This window comes from Schistocerca piceifrons, chromosome X (genome assembly GCF_021461385.2).
Source record: "Schistocerca piceifrons isolate TAMUIC-IGC-003096 chromosome X, iqSchPice1.1, whole genome shotgun sequence".
Lineage (NCBI taxonomy): Eukaryota > Metazoa > Arthropoda > Insecta > Orthoptera > Acrididae > Schistocerca > Schistocerca piceifrons.
In genome coordinates, this window is record NC_060149.1 from 276,088,422 (window position 1) to 276,111,500 (window position 23,079).

At 44.6% G+C, this 23,079-nt stretch overlaps 1 protein-coding gene across 1 annotated transcript in view; it reads left to right on the forward strand.

Moving 5' to 3' along the window:
* The first annotated feature begins 718 nt into the window (after positions 1–718).
* Positions 719–23,079, forward strand: part of LOC124721869 (flocculation protein FLO11-like) — a 37,363-nt gene continuing 15,002 nt past the window's right edge. The window contains exon 1 of the mRNA XM_047247007.1: positions 719–836. Coding sequence (XP_047102963.1) covers positions 816–836 — 21 coding nt within the window. The 5' untranslated portion in view covers positions 719–815. The remainder of the gene's footprint in view (positions 837–23,079) is intronic.

Sequence of the window (23,079 nt, forward strand, 5' to 3'; positions counted from 1 at the left end):
TACCCGAGGCAGGATTCGAACCTGCGACCGTAGCGGTCGCACGGTTCCAGACTGAAGCGCCTAGAACCGCTCGGCCACAACGGCCGTCAACAAATAGCAGTATGCAGCATCTTTTCAATCTATTTTCCTTAAAGAACATTTTACTCTTACAAATTCATGTTTTTTATTTAACTTTAACAGCCTATTTTTTTGAAAGACCGATTTTGTCACCAGCAAAACATGAAACCTAACGTGTTCTGCTGCTGGGAAAAGGCGCCTGCGGTCTACACTAACACAAGGAATGTAACAAAACAGTCATCAACAGTCATCCACCTGGAGATGAGGGTGAGAAACGTCGATACGCATTGTGAAAAAATAAACAACTGACTGATGCCGGTAATTGTTTTACTTAAACTCATCAACAGTCGCAGCCGTCATGGTACGATCCTTTGTGGACGAAATATCCAGCTGAAAAATCCACCAGCAAAAGTACTGTAGCTGGAAGGCGACGGGATCACGAATGGAAGAAGCAGCAGTCGACTAGTTAGGTAGGGAAGGGTCTTCTACTGGATGCGAAGCGTGGGAGGAAGACGCACTCTGTGCTGTGAGGGCAGACCAGCTGGCGGTGCGATTCTGCGGAGCCATCAGCCTCGCCTCGCCGAGACCTAGCCCGCCCGCGCAGACAGAGCTGAAAAAACGGCTAGCTGCAATACGTTATCAGGCTGAGCTTGGGCTCCAGGTGCAAACGCCGCAATCCGGGTCAGGCTGTCCAGGCGGGCCGCGCCTATATATACATTGGCTCCAGCGGCGGCGCTCACAGTGTGCAGACAGCTACCATGGCCGCCCTCGCGCTCCCTGTAAGTACCCGTCACCGCCACCATTCTGGCTTCTGCAACAGTGCTGTGCGTCGTTTCTGCAAGAAGACGTTACTTAGCCGCGTCATTTGTGAAATATTTTGTTCTGATAGATTATTACTTTTCACTAGTGGTCAGTCGAGATTCACCGGTATCTATGGATGGAGACTTCACCTTTGCGTACCAACAGTGCTTGACACTAATTAGTGACTTAGAGTAATGTTATAATATTGCTTGCACTTTCACAGTTTTCATATATATACAACTGAGCAATATTTCTATCCCAAGAACGTGGCATATATATATATATATATATATATATATATATATATATATATATATATATGTGTGTGTGTGTGTGTGTGTGTGTGTGTGTGTGTATAACACGTTCTTGGGATAGAAATATTGCTCAGTTGTAAATTTAAGGACAATCAATTATTTTGAGACAACTGTCGTTGTTTTAGAGTGAGATCATGCGGAACTTTCGTGAAACGATCTCGGTGTGTAGTAATATAAATATTAAATGACCCTCCCGTTAAAAGATTATATGTAATTATGCTTATCTGAAAGTGTTTTCTTTGCTTGTATAAGTACGTATTCGTAAATGATGGACATATTTCATCGAGAGAATTCTATAAAGAAAAATCTGCAGATTATTTTGGTGCAAGGACTGCAGAGAATAATAATAATTAAGGGTGAGACCTATGCTCGGGAGGCTAAGAGTAGTTTTGATGAATTCCGTCGTATTCACATAAAGTGAACAGTTTATATGTACTCTGTCTACTAACGTTACATACAATAATGAACACTGCAGGATTTTTCTGACTTACTCATGCACTCTTAGTAATACATATTAAGTCTTGGCAGTTCACACGAGGAAGTTTAGAATAGGCGATTAGGAAATTCAACCCACTGCTGCATTCCATAACACACCACATGCCACTTTACGAGAACCATCAGTGTCTTCTGTTTTTAAGATACTGCATAGTTAAACATTAATGGTAAAGACAACCTTCCAAAGTGTAAGACAATTTATCTATAAAGCGTCCAGCGTGTTACATTTCTCTATGTGTTCTTACAGTCACATTTTAAGCATCGGGAGGTACCATTTCCTAATAAACAAGCGCTCCAATCATCACGGTAGTCCGAGAAGTACTCTGTCTTACGGGGTGTAGTAATTTACTTCGATAAAGACCGGTTTTTACTTCATACGTAAGACTACATCACAACATTAAAACTACGGAGAACCGAACTTTAGTTTACAGCGTCAGAGCTCCAGCGCATTCCTTTGAAAGCTTCTCTCCGCATGGAATCGCACGCTGAATTGAAACTTTGTAGAGACTACTGTTTTCATTCAGTCCGACAAGAGCTGGGAAATTTGGGTCAGAAGTAGGGTTTCATTACTTCGGAGTATGTTTGCGACTTTTGAAATTGAGTCATTTAACACTGAAACACTTGTGTAATGTCCTCCTGCATTGCACTGCTATACTTTGCGTAATGATTGCAACACACGCTCCAGATAATTGGAGGTCTAGCGGTAGACCCCTCACCTGATTCGGAAAGACAGTGTATGTTGCACTGTTCTATGGACGAGTACTACTCACGATTTATTTCTCAGTGACTAGTGACTGTTCCTTTAACCACGAAAAGACATAAAGAGACAATTTTCAGTCGATTCAAACTATAACGTTAACAAGAATTCATTTTTAAGAGTTTTGTCAAAGACTTCATATCATGTGGCCGAAGTCAGAATTTCATCAACTCATTAGAATTATTAGTGATTCGTAACTGCAGTTAAGAAACGTTTTTTCAGTTTAGTGTGACGAATGATCGCTCGGGGATGCGTCTTATACGAATATACATATTTTGAGAAGAGTTGTCCATCGTTGTATTTATCTTCAAAAAAGATAACTGCGAGATATATATAAGCCAAAGATTGCCATGATATTGTTTTTTTTTTCAAAATGATCACAGAATAAAATGAGTTGCAAATATATTTGAATGAGGAATGGAACAGCTGTACATTTGTGTTGGTTAGGTGGTTATTCTGAATCAGTTTTCAATTCTGTAACTGCATTATTATCGTTCAAGCCGCTATGAGACCCGTTAGAGTAGGTTCATGGTTACTCAGTTCTTCGCTTTCCATGTTTTACCTTACAAGAATCGAGTGTAAGAAAAATAAATGTATTCGTTCGTACCACTGTTCTCTTTTTTATCTGCGTGACATTTGTGTTATGAATTCTTTATAAGTAGTACTGATTCTCTGAATCTGTTCTAGGGACAGTCCGTCGGAGTTTTGGGAAAACTTTTCCGTGTTGGACGGCATTTTCCTTGTATCTGTATACCACTTGTATTATCCTCGCAAATCCTTTCGAGACACGCCTGTGCTGCCTGAATTAGCTTTTAAACCTTGGTGCCACCTGCGTTTGTCTGCCGTCTTCCTCGGCTTCGAATGCTTCTTGGAGAGGATAGATACGTAATCTCTACGTGCTCGTATTTGAATCGCTTTCGTTACTTTTCCATGGAATTTTCGAAGGCTGCTATATTTTTTCTGAACTCCTTTCATAATCATTTATCGTTGAAGTTAACTCGTTTTACTTTTTCTCATATGAATTGGATTACGAAACGAATGGAGGACTGTAAAGAATTTTCCAGTGTGAGCCTGATAAACAGCTCTTCTTCTGCTATAGTGCTGCCCCATACATATCCCAAGATCCCCTGCAGTTAACCTGAAAGTATGGTAAACTTCATCACTCTGAACTGAAAAAAAATTTCATCGCATATATTTTCGTCACATGTATTATTCATTTGTTCATCGCATGTGTTATTATTGATGAATTAGTGTTCCGAAAAATTTGCGCAGAACCGTCTGATTCACTGCTTGAGCAATCGTTTGGAAGAATAAAGGAAAACTGCAGGTTTCTGTTGCGTTAACAACGAGCTCGTTAGAAACGACGCACTAGCTCAGTTGGTAAAGGATGTAAAATACACTGGCCGTGGTGTTACTAATGAAGCAATTCTGGCATCGCCTGAAATAATTTAGCGAACCCAGGGAAACCTAATTCAGAGAGGTGGAGCAGGGATTTGAAACTGGCACTTCCGAACGTGACTCCAGCACGTAAACCATCATTCCATGGAGATTCATTTAGCACTATTCACGGAAAAAAGCAATTACTGTTATCAGCAGTTGATACAAACCACAGCGAATAGTGTTGATTGATGCGGAGCGGACGAGAAGTTAATCGAAAGTACGTATCTATTAGCTGCTTCTGCTTTCGATATTTGTCAGCGATGAAGGCCCTGTTTTGTTCATTCATTGAAGCAGCTGCTCCATACTGTCGACAACGAACCTAGTGTAAGAACGAACGTTAATTATACGGTTTCGAGGTTAAGGCGTCAGAACTAACATTTGAACTGATCCAGCTGAACCGCTCATTGGTATCCGGAATTGGCAAATTCTTTACATGTCATTCTCCAGCACTAAAAAATTTTATACGTGATAAATGACAACATAAACCGTAGGTTTTCAGTCGGTGTTGAACTGTGAGTTCTCTCATGATTTACTGGGTGAGATATAAAACTAGTCGAATTATTGATAGTATTATTGTTATTGTGTTTAGCTCATTTTCTATGACGCAGCAGTCTTCAGCTGTAAAGAGAAACTCTAAATGTAAGAGAAGGAGGTTCAAATGGTTCAAATGGCTCTGAGCACTATGGGACTTAACATCTGAGGCCATCAGTCCCCTAGAACTTAGAACTACTTAAACCTAACCAACCTAACGACATTACACAGATCCATGCCCGAGGCAGGATTCGAACCTGCGACCGTAGCGGTTGCGCGGTTCCAGACTGAAGCGCCTAGAACCGCTCGGCCACACAAGCCGGCTGTAAGAGAAGGGTTTGGTTGTTTGGGGGGAAGAGACCAAACAGCGAGGTCATCGGTCTCATCGGATTAGGGAAGGATGGGAAAGGAAGTCGGCCGTGCCCTTTCAAAGGAACCATCCCGGCATTTGCCTGGAGCGATTTAGGGAAATCACGGAAAACCTAAATCAGGATGGCCGGACGCGGGATTGAACCGTCGTCCTCCCGAATGCGAGTCCAGTGTGCTAACTGTAAGAGAAGGCCTGAAGGCTCTATTTGAGGACTGAAAATTAGAAGACTGTGTAATTTGCAACGGAATCCTGACTCCTAAAAGACATTATGTACGATTCATTCATCGAGCCCATAGCACACCTTTGCGAACAGTGTTTGGGAAACTTCACTAATATTTGGTAGGTGCGAGGTTCAAATTCCCGTCCGCCCATCTTGACTTAGGATTCCCATAGTTGACTCGAGAAGGAGCAGGAGAGGAGATTAGCGTTTAACATCCTGTGGACAACGAGGTCATTAGAGACTGAGCACAAGCTCGTATAAAGGAAGAATGGAGAAGGGAAGCGGCCGTGCTCTTCCGAAGCAACCATCCCGACATTTGCCTTAAGCGATTTAGGGAAATCTCGGAAAACCTAGACGAGGAAGGCCGGACGCGGGTTTGAACCGTAGTCCTCCCGAATGTGAGTCCAGTGTGCTAACCACTGCGCTACCCCACTCGGTAGCTCACTGGAAGCAACCATGCGAATACCTATATAGTTTCTTCAGTGAGGCTGCGATTGATAAACTTTCTTCTTTCTTCGTATTGATTCGTGCTTTGATTTAACTCCTACCCCTCCCCTCCCCTCCCCAGCCTATCCCTCCCTCCTCCTCCCCCACCTAACCGAGCGAGGTGGCGCAGTGATTAGCACTCTGGACTCGCATTCGGGAGGACGACGGTTCAATCCCGTCTCCGGCCATCCTGATTTAGGTTTTCCGTGATTTCCCTAAATCGTTTCAGGCAAATGCCGGGATGGTTCCTTTGAAAGGGCACGGCCGATTTCCTTCCCAATCCTTCCCTAACCCGAGCTTGCGCTCCGTCTCTAATGACCTCGTTGTCGACGGGACGTTAAACACTAACCACCACCACCTCCTCCCCCACCCCTCCCCCTTCTAGCTTTGCAATCGTGTTCTGTGATCCCTAAAACATATAAATGAACTTAAAACATGGATGAAGTAAGTGAGAGCATCACAAAATCCGCCAAAAGAAATGTTGTTTGGAGCAACAACGTTTTAATCATGGAACAGACATAATTTTTACGAAGCAAATTAATTTCGACGAACAGAATAACTCGAGAACAATATTAATGGCTGGTTACTTTGCATTTAGCTCCATTGTTGATCAGACAAATTAGTCTGCAGAGGCATAAAAAACGACAAAGACACTGTTGCAATGGCATTTGACATTCTGCAAGAGTTCTTTGATGCATAACACCTCAGCGCCACCCGGTGCACTCAGCCAGCCTGCATACCAGGTAATGGCAACAGAATTGCAACCGACAGGTTCAGGCGACCTTATCCCGGCATTCTGCAAGGCAACCGGTCAGCGTTCATCGACGACCAGGCAAAAGGAAGAGCAGCGTCTAGACGTCGGAAGGCTTCTCGCTGCCCGCCTTGGCATATTAAGGATGACGCCGGGTGCGGATACGGACGGGCTGCGATCCAGTAACGGACAGCACAAAAAGTAGTGATGGGCAAAAATAAAAATAAAATGGAGACCTTGACGAAGCTATAACTGAGTGCGATTACAAAACGTCCGACTACCTCGCCACACACCGGTTAGTAATTTGTCTCGGGCCAAGGCTAAGTAGTCCGGTTTTTTCCATCCTTTTTTGTGCGCAATCGAGGCTAGCCACGCCTAAAGCAACTCTCGTGCGAGCCGCTTCGGCAGACGTCTGCTACTGTTAATTGCTAGTGCAGTCCCTTCAGCAACCTCTCGCAATACACATCTCTTCAACCCCTCTCCACCCTCGTCTCAGCGTGAATACATTGCCGAATACCGAAATGTTGTTGACTCACGGCACTTAATATACCGCTAAGTAGCACTAATTCTGGCGTTGCGCATTAAGAAATAAAATGTAGCAATATTTATTATTATAACTAATAATTTTTTACGTATATATTTGTTTATAAGTGAGGATATTTCACAAGTCCTGTCGTTCAAAACTTCGTCGACAAAGTCATTTTGAAAGTACCCATATAATTTCTATTTAATTAAAAGAATGTGACATTTTCGACTTAGGCTGTTATTTATTTTAACTATTTCTTTGTGTCAAAACTAGTTTCGGCTTTTTAAGCCATTATCCAGGATTTAGGTAGAAAAATGTGCCGTAGTATAACAATGGCAGAGTACTTACATTACGTGCTTCCGTTTGGTTTGGTGTACAGATTTAATTGGCAAAACATAAAGTACAGTTAAGTCTGTAAATTGTACGCCAAAACGAACGGAAGCACGTAATGTGATTACGCTGCCATATTCATACGTACGACACTGTTTTCTAGCTAAACACAGGATAAAGGCTTAAAAAGGCGAAACTAGATATGAAATGAAGAAAAAGTTGAAATATCTAACAGCCTCAGTGGAAAATTTCCATATTTACTTAATAAATTTATGGCTGTGATACATCCAATGAAGAATCTTTCCGTCGCAGCCTCAGTGGAAAATTTCCATATTTACTTAATAAATTTATGGCTGTGATACACGCAATGAAGAATCTTTCCGTCGCAGTTGATGGCACGAAAAAGTAGTTTCGAACCCTAAGGAGAGAAATGAGAAAGGAAGCTGAAGGCTATGTTTCAGCTACACCGAAGTCATTAGTGTACCGACGGAGCACTTTCTAAGCTTGACAAAGATAAGGAAAGGAAGTCAGTCGTGGCCTTGAATGATCCATCACAGCATTCACTTGAAGTGATGTAGGAAAATTACAGGAAATCTGAATTGGCACAGTCAGAAACTGTTTTAAACCCACAACTTTCGTAACGTGCCTTTACTGTTGTGGACTGGCAAGACAGCCAATCCACAATGACGGGTAGCCGAAAGGCACTCGTTTAAGCTCACGCAGGCTGGCGTGAGGTCTGGAACAGTTAAAGGATTTGAGTCTAGCAAATAAAGTACGTAGCTGTTGGAATACTTAACTTTAATCCATAATTGGTGAACATCGGTCTGACGGTACATGCATCACAAGATAAATAGCAATTGATAATGGCGCCTTGCTAGGTCGTAGCAATTGACGTAGCTGAAGGCTATGCTAACTATCGTCTCGGCAAATGAGAGCGTAATTTGTCAGTGAACCATCGCTAGCAAAGGTGGCTGTACAACTGGGGCGAGTGCTAGGAAGTCTCTCTAGACCTGCCGTGTGGCGGCGCTCGGTCTGCAATCACTGACAGATGCGACACGCGGGTCCGACGTATACTAACGGACCGCGGCCGATTTAAAGGCTACCACCTAGCAAGTGTGGTGTCTGGCGGTGACACCACATTTACCATTACATCAATTCCTTAAGCCACTGCCAAAAGACCGTATTTCTTTTTTCTGTGGATATAGTAACAGTTTCTAATATTAAATAATGTTAAGGGACAAAAAATAAATAAAAAAAGAGGATGATGGAACAGACGTGTTCCCCGTATTATCGGTTGTTCTTGTTGCTTATGGGTAAATATGATGTAATGAAACTATTGTAACGTACAAGTATGAGAAAAAGAACAAACGTAAAATCAGAAGTATGTTTAAGGAAGAGACGGAGCCAGGTCGTTGCAGCTGACATGTGTCCTGAAGTTTCGAAAGGATACCATCGAGTGGCGTGGTTAAATTACGAAAGACGGAATGAAGTTCTTTGTAGATCACGCTTTTCGTACTGCTGTTTTAATTTTCATTACTTAATTTCAGTATTTCATAGTTCAAGTTTTCGACATTTCTGATTTTTTTCTTCGTGAAAGGTCTTCATACATTCAAGAGCAAAGAAACTTGCACACTTGCCTAATATCGTGTAGGGCCTCCGCGAGCACGCAGAAGTGCCGAAACACATAAAATATCTGACATAAACGAGAAAATGTTTATAAAAGGTGTGAAATTATGCTTAAAGTTTGTTGGAAGTCGCTAAGTGCTCTCATTAGCAAACACTGGATGACTGCAGTCTGGGTAACAGGCGCTCCGTGTCATGAAACCTAGTTTTTCACGCATCTCAGTGTTTATGACATCATACCTCCTTAATTAGGTGTCGTACAATGATATGATTTTGCAGGTACTTTCGGTGGTATATGTGGACACTGTCTGTAAAATTTGTTCCGAATAGAGATGGTAGTAAAGAAGTAACAAATTAAAACGTCACGTCTGATGTTGAAATCTTACTACATGAACAGAAAAAAAATTTAGTAAGCGATAAATTTTTTTTCGTTCCACTATTTTTATTTTGTGGCTGGAGGGGGGGCGGGGGCGAGGGGAGTGCCAACAATAAAAAGTTTTGTAAAAGTTTGAAATTATCTGTAAAGTTTGTTGGAAGTCACCAAGTGTTCTCAGTTCAAACACTGCATGACTATAGTCTGTGTAATTTGTGCACCGTGAGTTATGCTGCTTCAAGACACCTACACAGTTTTTAACTATAATAACTGTCTAACTCTGTCCTACGTTTAACGTAAGGTTATGTCTCTTAATGTCCGCAGCTCGTGGTCGTGCGGTAGCGATCTCGCTTCCCGCGCGCAGGTTCCCGGGTTCGATTTCCGGCGGGGTCAGGGATTTTCTCTGCCTCGTGGTGACTGGGTGTTGTGTGCTGTCCTTAGGTTAGTTAGGTTTAAGTAGTTCTAAGTTCTAGGGGACTGATGACCACAGCTGTTAAGTCCCATAGTGCTCAGAGCAATTTTTTGTCTCTTAATGAATGGATAATGACAGCAGTTAAATTTTTATTGCGGTCAATAATTACATCCTGAAAGTCTACTTTTTGTTGTCATTGGAAATCGTTGGATAGGCAACCTTCAACTGGGCCCATGAATCGTGAACCGGGTTAGCCGTTTAGTGATATAGATTAAGCACTACAGTTGGTGAGGGAGCACCTGGAATGCACTCTGGATCAATGGTGTCGGGTTCTCTTCATCGATAAGTGATGATCATCGTAGAAGAGTATGTAAACGCACAGGTACCAATGCACGTCTCAGCCATCCACTCCCATGGCTTAACTAAAAACGTAGTTCAGTCATGTTTAGGGTGTCGATTATAATTTGACGGCTGTGAAGTGTCGGGACAAGATACTCAAGGAGTACCAGTGAGTGCTCTATAGAACAAAAGAGTATCAAAGGGCGCAGCAGACGCTACAAACTATGGCGTGAGACCAACAGTAGCTCACTGTCTGGTCGGAGTCCATGCAGCTAGCACACATTATAGGAAAGCTCGCAGCACCTGAAGAAAACGCCTGGGTCGGTCGCCGAAATATTGTGCAAACAATGGAATCAACAAGTCGGCTGAACACCAGAAAGCTCACTATTACTCCAACCTGTTGTCCAGCCCAGCTATGAATTCGTCGTGCACGAGCATGCCGCGCCCACCTTGTGATTACTTTCCTCCAGGAGACAGGAATGAACCGAATCGAATGGGCTACGGCATCTGGCAACATAAAGCCTACTGAGCATTGTTGGATCAATTTAAATTGGCAGTGAATCTTCGCAGGAACCCTCCTCGCACACTGGAAGAATGGACGATGTCGAAAAGTGGGACAGAGTTGAACAGCAACGTCTCGGGCCATCTTGTCGACAACACACCAAGGAAGACCCAAACATGTTACAATGCCACATGTAGGGTAACACGGAGTCTTACCTAGCAGCAGAATTTGATTTCATAGATGTGAAAATATGTGCATTTTTTGGTAAATTATTTGTTTTTATTTCACAGTACAGCTGTTTTTAGTTTCATAAGACTTATTTTTTCAGTCCCTGCACGCGTTGAATCTAAGCCCACAGATACCGAGACGCTGCAACGCTTAATTTGATTAGAACAAGTTTTTCAGTCTGCTGTGGACTGTGAGCTGATATGAAACTTCCTGACAGATTAAAAAAATGGTTCAAATGGCTCTGAGCGCTATGGGACTTAACATCTGTGGTCATCAGTCCCCTAGAACTTAGAACTACTTAAACCTAACTAACCTAAGGACATCACACACATCCATGCCCGAGGCAGGATTCGAACCTGCGACCGGAGCAGCCGCGCGGTTCCGGACTGAGCGCCTTAACCGCTAGACCACCGCGGCCGGCCCGACAGATTAAAACTATGTGCCAGACCGAGTCTCGAACACGGGACCTTAGCGCATCGCGGGAAAGTGTTCCACCGACTGAGCTCCCCAAGGACGACTCACTACCCATCCTGACAGCTTTAGTTCCGCCAGTACCTCATCTCCTTCCTTCGTGCTTGGGTAGATCAGTCGGTTGAGCACTTGCCCGCGAAAGGCAAAGGTTCCGAGTTCGACTCTCGGCCCGCCCTAAAGTTTTAATCTGCCACAGAGGTTCATATCAGCGCACGCTCTGCTGCAGAGTGAAAAACTCGTTCTGGAAACATTCCTCAGGCTGTGGTTAAGCCATGTCTCCGTAACATCCTTTCTTCCAGGACTGCTAGTCCTGCAAGTTTTGCAGGAAACTTCCGTGAAGTTTAGATGCTAGTAGATGAGGTACTGGCCGAAGTAAAGCTGTGACGACGAGTCGTGAGTCGTGTTTAGGTGACAGACGGTAGAGCAGTTGCCCGCGAAAGGTAAAGTTCCCGAGTGTGAGTCCAGAACATAGTTTGAATCTGCAGAAATACTTATTTGAGCAATTGATATTACTACCTGTACTCATCAGATCTACGGTATACGCTCAACTGTAGCTATAGACGTAGTGTTTTGAATTTCGTATCGTGCTCCACTGAACACAGCAATCTACATCTAAATCTATACTCCGCAAGCCACTTACGGTGGGTGGCGGAGCGTACTTTGAGTACCACTGTCTCTACCTCATTTTTCCTGTTCCAGTTGCGAATGGTTCGCGGAAAGAACGATTGCTGGTAAGCCTCCGTGTGAGCTCGTATTTCTCTTACCTAATCTTCATGCCTTTTTCCCGAGATATACGTAGGATGAAGCAAGCTATTGGTTGACTCTTCTGAGAACGTATACTTTCGGAACTTGACGGAACGCCTCTCTTGCAGCTTCTGCCACTGAAGCTGGCTTAGCATATCCGTGACGCTTTCACTCTTACTGAATGAAGCAATTTTCCACCTCTACACGGACAGTGCTGAAAATTTAACTATCGCAGAAAAGAACAGGCGAGATCCCTGTCTTGCGTCGGCGCGATAACAGGCATCATCGACCTCGGCTAACGTCAACGACATACTATGTTAATAAACAGTTTCACATATTATTCGTTCTGCTGTTTTAAGGTTTTCAGAAGTAATAAGAAATATTCTTATTAATATTCCCTCACGTATTTAGATATCAATTAGTGTTTAACCACATTCGTCTCAGAGTGTTTTAACAGTGTCACTAATAATCTCAAATTTGAGTGCTGAGAATCGCGAAAGACAGACGAGCACGCACACACAGACACACATACACACACACACAGCAGTGCTCACGAGTTTCACAATCGTATCAGAAGGGCCAGAGGCAAACTGTCTCGACGGAAAACGGCACCTGACGCTGTCGTTGGCCTCGCCAGCTGTAGAGCCAGCCCGAGCGGCGTGTGACAACGGGCGTGGCGCCCTGGGCTTTCACCCGCCGTTTGGGTCATGCAGTACGCAGGAAGGCTCGCAAATCTCGGGGTCGTTGCGTCTTGTCTGTCCAGGATTGGCGCTGCAACCACTTTCAAGCTCTTCACCGCAATGGGGTAGTGAAACGTGACACCGATTTCGACACACAGGAACACTGTCATTCGTACTTCTTTTCTCTCAGTTCACAGTGTCTAACTGATTTCGGGAATGGGCAGTGAATCCCTCAACTATCAAGTGTCTCATAAATATAGACCAATGATCTAAAACTTTAATTACTCTTTCTGTATTCTGCTGAGGTTCATGTTGGATTGTGGGTGAGTGACGTGGAGCTATGGTTGAGACATAAGGCGGTTTTCTGTGGTTCCCCTTAATCACTTCAATAGGACCCCAGGATGGTTTCAATGAATACACTATCTGACCAAAATTTTCCGGATACCCTTATGTAATACGGAAATGACCGCCAGAGGTCACTAGAGGTGGATCCGCCTGTATAAAAGGAAGCGTGGGGTATTGTGTTCTCAGTTGAGAATCAGTAACAGCAGAACGGGGCGGTCACGAGAGCTCAGTCACTTCGAACGTGGATCTTACCTAAGTAACCAATCTATCAGGATTATTCCAGCCCCTCTCAAGCTGCCCAAGGTGATGTGATTGTGGACTGGAAACGCGAAGGAACAACCACACCTAAACCAAGACAAGTGCTGCCGGCCAGGGGCCATCGAGCATTCCGGAGGGTGGTTGTAAGAAATCGCACAAAGTAGATGGAAGCAACCGCTCTCGAGTTCCACAGTGTTACCAACACTCCAACTAGCACGATTGTGCTTAGCGAGTTAAAAAGAGTGGGATACAGTGGCCGAACAGCTCCTCATAACCCACACATTTCTGTAGCCAGTCCTAAGCGAAGCTTGAGGTGGTGTAAATATCTATGCCACTGGACAATGGGTGGGTCTAAACGAGTGATATGGAGTGATGAATCACGCTATTCTCTGTGGTGATACGATGGAAGGGTTTGGGTTTGACAAATGCGTGGGGAACGGTTCCTGCCATCATGTATAGTACCAGCAGTGTAGTAGGAAGGAGGTGGTGTTACGGTATGAAGGTAGTTTGCGTGGCTAGGGTGTTGTCCGCGTATTGTAGTTTTTAAAAATGGTGTAAACACATTTTACAGCATTGTGTACTGCGTAAAGTAGAGGTTTAGTTCGGAGACTATGACTGTATCAGCACAGCAATGCACTCTGTCGTAAAGCAGCGTCTGTGAGACAATGGTCTGTGGTTAATAACATTCTTGAAATGAACTGGCCTGCCCAGAGTCCCGACCTAAGCCCAGTGGGATACCTTTGTAATAAATTAGAGCGTCGACTACGCTCCAGACCACAGTGTCCAAAATGACTACAGTCTCTGGTTTCTCCTGTTGAGGAAGAATGGGCTGCCGCTCCTCCATACATTGAGACACCTCATTGAAAGTATCCCCAGCAGAATTCACCCCGTCATAAAGGCGAAGAATGGACACACCCTATATTAATATCCACTAATAGGCGTTCGGATATTTTTGATCAGATAGTGTAGGTCACAGCCGATTCCTTCTCGACCATTCTCCAGTCCCAACTTGCGTCCCGAATCTAAAGATCTCTACGATGTTTTGACGTTAGATCCCTATCTCCCTTCCTACCTTATAACGGCGTAGAAAGTCGATCGTACAGCATAGCCTTGTGAGGCCATTTGAAACGACACTCTAATGTATGAGCTAAGCCAGCAATACAGACGATTAGCATTACTTTGCCTTCTGCTAAGGACTTATTTCAGAATGCAGTAATTTAGTCTTGACGTGTACAAATTTGGAAATTTGTGGTAAGGTCTTATGGGACCAAACTGCTGAGGTCATCGGTCCCTAAGCTTACACACTACTTAATCTAACTTACACTAACTTATGCTAAGGACGACACACACATCCATGCCCGAGGGAGGACTCGAACCTCCGACGGAGGAAGCCGCGCGGACCGTGACAAGACGCCTTAAAGACGGCTTTGATATATACAGGATTATTAGATTCCGAAATCGGTAACTCGTTCAGAATAATCCAAATCATATTCGGCTAACTTCCAAATCCTGCAGACTGGACTATATGACAACCCAGATCGAAAATGTTAACACGACCGTAGGATGAAAGCACCACTTTGCCATACAAAATCAGTGGGTGTATATATACGGCACTAACTAATAGGAAATATAGATGCAAGAACCGCCTGACATGCCATATGAAAAGATTGCCTAATGCGCTTCAAACTTTGAATAAATGCTTTCAAAGACAGAAAATAATGACTGCTGTTGTTTCCTTTGACCAAATTTATCTATATTCGTGGTGTTCAAAAAAATCCAAACGGATAAAATTGATGTACCAAAGCTACACTGATGAGGCAAAACATTCTGGCCACCTGCTTAATAGCGTGTTGGTCCATTTTGGAACGTAATACAGCAACAGTTCTGCGTGCAATGTACTCGAAAAGTCCTTGGTAGGTTTCCGGATGAATCCGACACCAGATGGCTATGCACAGGTCACACAGTTCCCTTAAATTACGGGCCGGTGGTGTGTGGGTGCGGAGCTGGTGTCCGATAGCGTGTGCTCCATCGGGTTAAGATCAAACGAATGTGACGGACAAGACATCCGCTTGAGTTCACTACCATGCTCCTCAAACCAGTATAGCACCATTTTGGCCTTGTGGCAAGGACTGTTATCCTGCTAGAAGATACCATCGCGGCCGGGGATTCCATTAAGCATGAAGCAAAGCGGGTTGTCCGCAATGATGTTCACGTAGTCCACAGCCATCATGGAGCCTTCAATTACTACCACATGTCCCATAGAAGCCCAGCTGAATGACCCCCTCCTCCGCCATATCATAATACTGCCCCCATCGTGCCGGGCTGTAAATTTCAAATTTCGAGTAACCGTTCGCCTGTATTATGGTGTATCTGGATGCAACCATCGACCTGGTCTAACACGAATCATGATTCATCCGACCAGGCAACTCATTTCTATTGATCCAAAGTACAATCTCGACTATCCCTAGTCAGAAAGAACAGACACCATATCCATATAAGTATATAGTTCTTGCAATACCGGCCATGACCTTCTTCTTCTGTGCGGATGCACACATATTTCTCGAACTCTCACGGGTCTTGGTAAGAATTTCTTCCACGAGTAATGAGTGTGTTGGGGTGGGACACTGCGAACGTAGTGTGTGGACATACAAGGTGAGAATGTGGGTCTCGCGGGAGGCGTGCGCGAAATAGTCCCTGCAGTCGCACTATCCTCTGTGCCGTCGGCGGCTCAGATGGATAGAGCGTCTGCCATGTAAGCAGGAGATCCCGGGTTCGAGTCCCGGTTGGGGCACACATTTTCACCTGTCCTCATTGATATATATCAACGACCGTCAGCAGCTGAAGGTATTAATATAATTCTAATTTCGTTCTAGACAGCTGCAGGTCATCACCGGTGTCTGTTCTTTCGGACATGTCCGAAAGAACAGACACCATATCCATGTAAGTATACTATCCATAGATGTTCACGACAGCAGCACGTGAACAGCCGAGATGCTCGTCCCAGATGACGGACCATAACAAGATGCCCTTGTCAAAGTAGTTTATGCAGTGGGTTCCCCATTTGCGGCCCATATCGTCGCTAGAATGATACCCCGTTCGTCTCTGCTCCACTTATATATATTTTTTCCCTAACCTGTCACATGCACCCAACGCCACCAGGCGTCCCACAGTCTTGCAATGGGCAGTAGTTCTGCCTCTTCAGTGTTTATCCCGTACATACACGCACATTACCTTGTCTCAGACTTCTTTACGTTTGGAGCTTCAGTGCCGTCTTAATTTTGTTCTACATTTAGTGTTCCGTCGTCAACGAAGTCTTTTTCACTGTAAGTGAGTGCGCATATGTGTAGGACAGTATTGGAAGGATGTTATTCTCCATATATGCTTGACATTGTCAAGCTCAGGGGCGATCTAAATGAATGCAGAAACTGAGGCATAATTTCATACAGACAAGATCGCTATTGTACAGCCTTTATTGTGACGACCGTCTTCAGAAAACTACGTTGCCATCATCGATCTTCATTTTATTAATGTACGAACACGAGCTTGTCTGATCAGTGCAATATGCATCTTGTTTTATGTAATAGTGATTTTATGCTTGGCTTGCCGATATACTGTTGTTCTCATGTTCATGAAATAGCGTTCTGTGATATGATACGGCATAAGACGCAATTGCTCAAGATTCAGTGAAATGTAGTGCGGAAGATATTGATCTATGCTTTACAGATCTGATGATGGCAATGTAGTTTGCTGAAACCGGTCATCATAATACTGTACAATAGCGATCTTCGCTGTTTGAAGTTGTACCTCAGTTTCTGTGTTAATTTCCAGTTTATCCTAGCTTGTGATAGCTGAATGGCCAACTTGGCCGAAAAATCTCCAGAATTGTCAAAGCCTGGCCTTGCTGAAGGAACTGTTCCCTTACTCATAACTTCATACAAGCCTCGGAGACACAAGATCGGAAACGATCTTCTCACGAAGACAAGTCCAGCATTTTACAGTTGCACCATTTCGTTGACTGATTGCATAGCTGTCGAACATTAATGCAGACAGACAGCATCTATCACCCTGTCCAGGTGTATCATCTATTGTCCCTCTAAATTTAAATTCCTTTACAGAATATACGAGGGCTTCCTCTGAAGTAATGCCTCCGAATTTTTGTATGTGAAATCTCTTCAAGCTTTTGAAACAAAAAAACGTTATTAACATTCTGCGTATTAATTATTCATGTGTACATATTTGCAGCCCTCTGGCGTTAGAGGGTTCCGGATTGTAGGGTGGCAAGGCAGTGTGTAACGTAACTATAACGGTGCTTCAGGAAAAGCTTACTACACTAGTGGCCATTAAAATTGCTACACCACGAAGATGACGTGCTACAGACGCGAAATTTAATCGACAGGAAGAAGATGCTGTGATGTGAAAATGATTAACTCTTTAGAGCATTCACACAAGGTTGGCGTCGGTGGCGACACCTGCAACGTGCTGACATGAGCAAAGTTTCCAACCGATTTCTCATACACAAACAGCAGTTGACCGGCGTTGCCTGGTGAAACGTTGTTGTGATGCCTCGTGTAAGGAGGAGAAATGCGTACCATCACGTTTCCGACTTTGATAAAGGTCGGATTGTAGCCTATCGCAATTGCGGTTTATCGTATCGCGACATTGCTGCTCGCGTTGGTCGAGATCCAATGACTGTTAGCAGAATATGGAATCGGTGGGTTCAAGAGGGTAATACGGAACGCAGTGCTGGATCCCAACGACCTCGTATCACTAGCAATCGAGATAACAGGCATCTTATCCGCATGGCTGTAACGGATCGTGCAGCCACGTCTCGATCCCTGAGTCAACAGATGGGGACGTTTGCGAGACAACAACCATCTGCACGAACAGTTCGACGACGTTTGCAGCAGCATGGACTATCAGCTCGGAGACCATGGCTGCGGTTACCCTCGACGCTGCATCACAGACAGGAGGGCCTGCGATTGTGTACTCGACGACGAACCTGGGTGCACGAACAGCAAAATGTCATTTTTTTCGGATGAATCCAGGTTCTGTTTACAGCATCATAATGGTCGCATCCGTGTTTGGTGGCATCGCGGTGAACGCACATTGGAAGCGTGTATTCTTCATCACCATACTGGCGTATCACCCGGTGTGATGGTATGGGGTGCCATTGGTTACACGTCTCGGTCACCTCTTGTCTGCATTGACGGCACTTTGAACAGTGGACGTTACATTTCAGATGTGTTACGAGCCGTGGCTCTACCCATCATTCGATCCCTGCGAAACCCTACAGTTCTAGTATAACATATTTGTCCAATAAATACCCGTTTATCATCTGCATTTCTTCTTGGTGTAGCAATTTTAATGGCCAGTAGTGTATAATCGAGTTTCGAATTCGTCCACACATGGAGTACCCTCTCCTTCAGCATGACAATGCCAGATCACACACGAGCGCTGCGACATCTGCAGCAATCTGACGCCCCGGCTTCACTGTCATGCATCGTCCTCCATACAGCCCGAACTTGGTCCCACATGATTTTCATCTGTTTCCAAAACTTAAACGACACTTTCAAGAACTTCACTTTGATAGTGATGAAATGGTGCAAGCAGAGCTGAAATTGTGGCTCCGTTAACAAAGTCAAGCATTCTACAGTGACGGTATCAACAAACTGGTCTCTCGATGGGAGAGATGTGTTCGTCGCCAACGTAACTATGTTGAGAAATAAATATGTAGACATGAAAAATAAAAATGTAGAATGTTAATAACGTTTGTTATATTTAAAAATCTTTAAGAGTTTTCACATAAAAAACTCGGTGGCATTACTTTTCAGAATGCCTTCGTATGTTTTTGAATCAACCACAAATGTGCCGTGATCATTGCCTCAATATTCACCTGTATGTGTCTAAACACAACATTGAGCTTGTTGCTGAACAAGGTACTTAAAAGTAACTAACTGCGAAACATAACAGTGTTGATAGATGTCATATATTTCGTTACGAGACATTACATAACCGGACTGAGTATCGTGGTGCGCAGAGATCAAAATATGTCAGCGATTTATTGACACTAGAGGTTATGGCGATGCAACTGCAAAGTAAGTTGCGTATTGTGATCAGCACTGTGACTTCTGCATCTGTCATTCAAAGTAGACTGAAATTATGGTTGTTCAGTGGAAACATAGAGTATCTTCATAAGTTCCTAAACAGCATTTAATAACAGGTTTATGGGCAACCAGCAACCTCACAGGACTATAAAATTAACTTGTGAAGTATTCTTTCTCTAATTCGCTTTCACTCTGAAGCAGCTGCGGCTTGTGGAGGAGAGTACGAGGTACGACTTTTATCGTTGGATCAGCTCGAACAGTGTATTAAAGAGGAACCGGTATAGATGATTGTTTTCTTTCGGCACTATCGGTTTGCATTGCTTGTCACAGTTCGTTTACGCAGTGGACGTTGTTGAATGAAGTGACTTAATGGATTGTGAAAGAAGCGTTGACGTCCAGCGGATAGATTCGAGAGGCTTTGGAATGCGAACTGATGTTGCCTTTATAACGTCACACGGCGAAGAGAGACGAGAAACACAACGATCACTCTTAAACATAATCAAATATATTTAGTCAGTTATGAACAATTTTATATTCCATTAATGTCACAACCTTCCGTGTAATATGTCCAGAGAGGCGGTGTAATAGCAGCATTTCATGGAGTAGATTTCTGACTTTCTTTAAGGCTTCACGTAATTTTACGAATAGGTGTGTCATGCAAGGAAAGTATTTGTCACAATGTAAAATAAATATTTGCAGGAAATTAAAGACGTCGGCCGTGCGATGTGGCCGGGCACCATCTTGCATAAACCACGAGGTGTTCGCAGTGTCGTCTAAGGCAGTTTGTACCGCCACAAATTCACGAAGAATGTCCAGATAGCGTGATGCAGTAATCGTTTCGGATTTGAAAAATGGGCCAATGATTCCTTTGGAAGGAGTGGCGGCCCAGACCAGTACTTTTTGAGGATGCAGGCACGATGGGACTGCAACATGGTGCTTTTCGGTTCCCCATATGCGCCAGTTCTGTTTATTGACGAAGCCGTCCAGGTAAAAATAAGCTTCGTCAGTAAACCAAATGCTGCCCACATGCATATCGCTGTCATCAATCCTGTGCACTATATCGTTAGCGAATGTCTCTCGTGCAGCAATGGTAGCGGCGCTGAGGGGTTGCCGCGTTTGAATTTTGTATGGATAGAGGTGTAAACTCTGGCGCATGAGACGATACGTGGACTTTGGCGTCATTTGGACCGCAGCTGCAACACGGCGAACGGAAACCCGAGGCCGCTGTTGGATCACCTGCTGCACTAGCTGCGCGTTGCCCTCTGTGGTTGCCGTACGCGGTCGCCCTACCTTTCCAGCACGTTCATCCGTCACGTTCCCAGTCCGTTGAAATTTTTCAAACAGATCCTTTATTGTATCGCTTTTCGGTCCTTTGGTTACATTAAACCTTCGTTGAAAACTTCGTCCTGTTGCAACAACACTGTGTTCTAGGCGATGGAATTCCAACACCAGAAAAATCCTCTGTTCTAAGGAATAAACCATGTTGTCTACAGCACACTTGCACGTTGTGAACAGCACACGCTTACAGCAGAAAGACGACGTACAGAATGGCGCACCCACAGACTGCGTTGTCTTCTATATCGTTCACATCACTTGCAGCGCCATCTGTTGTTGAAAATTGTAACTACTGTAATTTCGAAAGTTTGTCCGCCTGAAAATGTACTGTTGTCCCAAGCATATTGCAACAAACGGTGTATTTCTATCGCTGCTCGTTTAGTTTTTATTGCCGTTTCAAATATACCGGTCATTTTTGAAACACCCTGTATCTGGAAAGTTGGGGACCCAACACATCAATTGGAAGTAGCCGCTGTATTCCTCGAACCACTCCATCACACTCACGGCCCTGTGAAACTGAGCATTATCTTGTTGAAAAATCCAGTTCCATCGGGAAACATTATTGTCATGATCGTATGTGGTCTGCATGATCGTATGTGGTCTGCAACCAGTGTACGATACTCATTGGCCTTCATGATGCCTTGCACGAGCTCCACTGGAGCCATGGATGCCCACGTGATTGTTCCCCAGAGCATAATGGAGCCTCCGCCAGCTCGTCTCCATCCCGCAGTACAGGTGTCAAGGAGCAGCTCCCTTGGAAGACGACGGACGACGGATTCGTGCCCTTCCATCGGCATGATGAAGAACGTATCGGATTCATCAGACTATGCAACGCTCTGCCATTGCACCAACTGTGGTATACACCATTTCTAACAAACACCGAACAACGCGCTCCAGTACGCGGCCGCCAAATACATTGCTGGCCGCACTTCTCTGGGCGGCCCGCTGCTCCCATCGCTGGCCGTCTTCACACGCAAGCTCCCTTACGTGGCCGAGAAATACATCGCTGGCCGCACTTCTCCGCGCGGCTCGCGGCTATCATCGCTGGCCGCCTTCGCGCGCGCGCGTTTGTCAGCACACAGCAATTGGCTACGTCAGGAAACATTGCGATTGGTTTTCCCTGGAAAACAGCGACCCCAGACGACGGGTCCATTAACTAGCAAGCCTTATATAAACCCGGCCGCCGCCGCAAACGACAGTTCTCATCGGAAAGTGCAGTACGCCGTGTTCCAGTTGCTTGTGGATGACTCGCCGCACCACTCGAGGTTACCTGGCTGCTCGGCGGAAATCTAGCGACTTCACTTGGAGAGACTAAACTTCACTGGACTTGGGAATAATTACGGGGCGTGCACCCCACCATGCACATTTGGACATTGGTATAACCAAACTTTAAATATGCATTACTTCTGAGTGTGAGCCTGGATAGACGCTTGGCAACATAATTGTTAAAAAGTGATTTGTGATTTAATAAACCAGACTGACGAGGTTATTGTGTTATTCCTGGTTATAACACCAACGTCCAGTGTCGATAGTCATGTGTCCATTTCGGTCGAAGTTGCCGAAGTGGCGTTAACTTCGGCACATGCATGGGTCGTCGGCTGCGGAGGCCCGTCTTTAGGAGTATTCAGTGCACTGTGTGTTCAGACACACTTGTACTCTGCCCAGCATTAAAGATCCGGCATCTGTAATGACGGATGGCCTCCCAACTCCACGATATCTGGACGTGGTTTCACCTTGATTTCGCCACATGTGTGAAACACTCACCACAGCACTCCTCGAACACCGGACAAATCGTGCAGTTTCCGAAATGCTCGTGCCGAGCGTCCGGGCCATTACAATCTGCCCTCGGTCGCCCTCCTTCCATATTCTACACACGGACAGCACGCTCACTTATACTAAATGCACGGTGCGCGTATCTGACTAGCAGTCATTTCTCGCCCAGTGACGCTGCTATCGCCTGGATGGGTCTACATCCATAGTAGGTCGGTGGTCATAAAGTTCCGGCTGACAAAAAAAGTGAAGTACCCAGAAGACAGGTCGGAAGTCACTCCAACTTCGTACACATAGAATACGCGGATATGTAAATCATTAGACTTGAAACCCACTGTGATAGATAGAACAGCCATCAGAGTGCATTAGTGTTGTTCGTGTTTAGTGTTTCTACCAGGCCTCGTAGAGTATATAAGGAATGTGTAAAGTGTTAAATGTTGAGTGATTACTGTATAGGACACGGAGACGCCGTGTACTCGTTTAAGACAGCATTATTAGCACTTGACATGCTTGAAAGGAGCCCGATTGTGGGTCTCCATTTGGCTGGCTGGTCGAATCGTACAGTATGCAGATTTGTGGGGCACTGGGATGTGACAGTAGCCCGATCCTGGACTGGGAAAGTGGGGGCAGGCATACTCGTCATCAGTGTTCCGCTCGACTACGTCTGACCTCCACAAGCACATCAGAACTCTTTAACATCTGTACCTGCCATCTGAGAACTAGTAATGAACTCCATGCAAGACACTGTGCCATGCCGTACCACTGGTCGAAGACTAGTAGTAGGAATTACCATCCCATGCGTAGGCTGTCACTAACA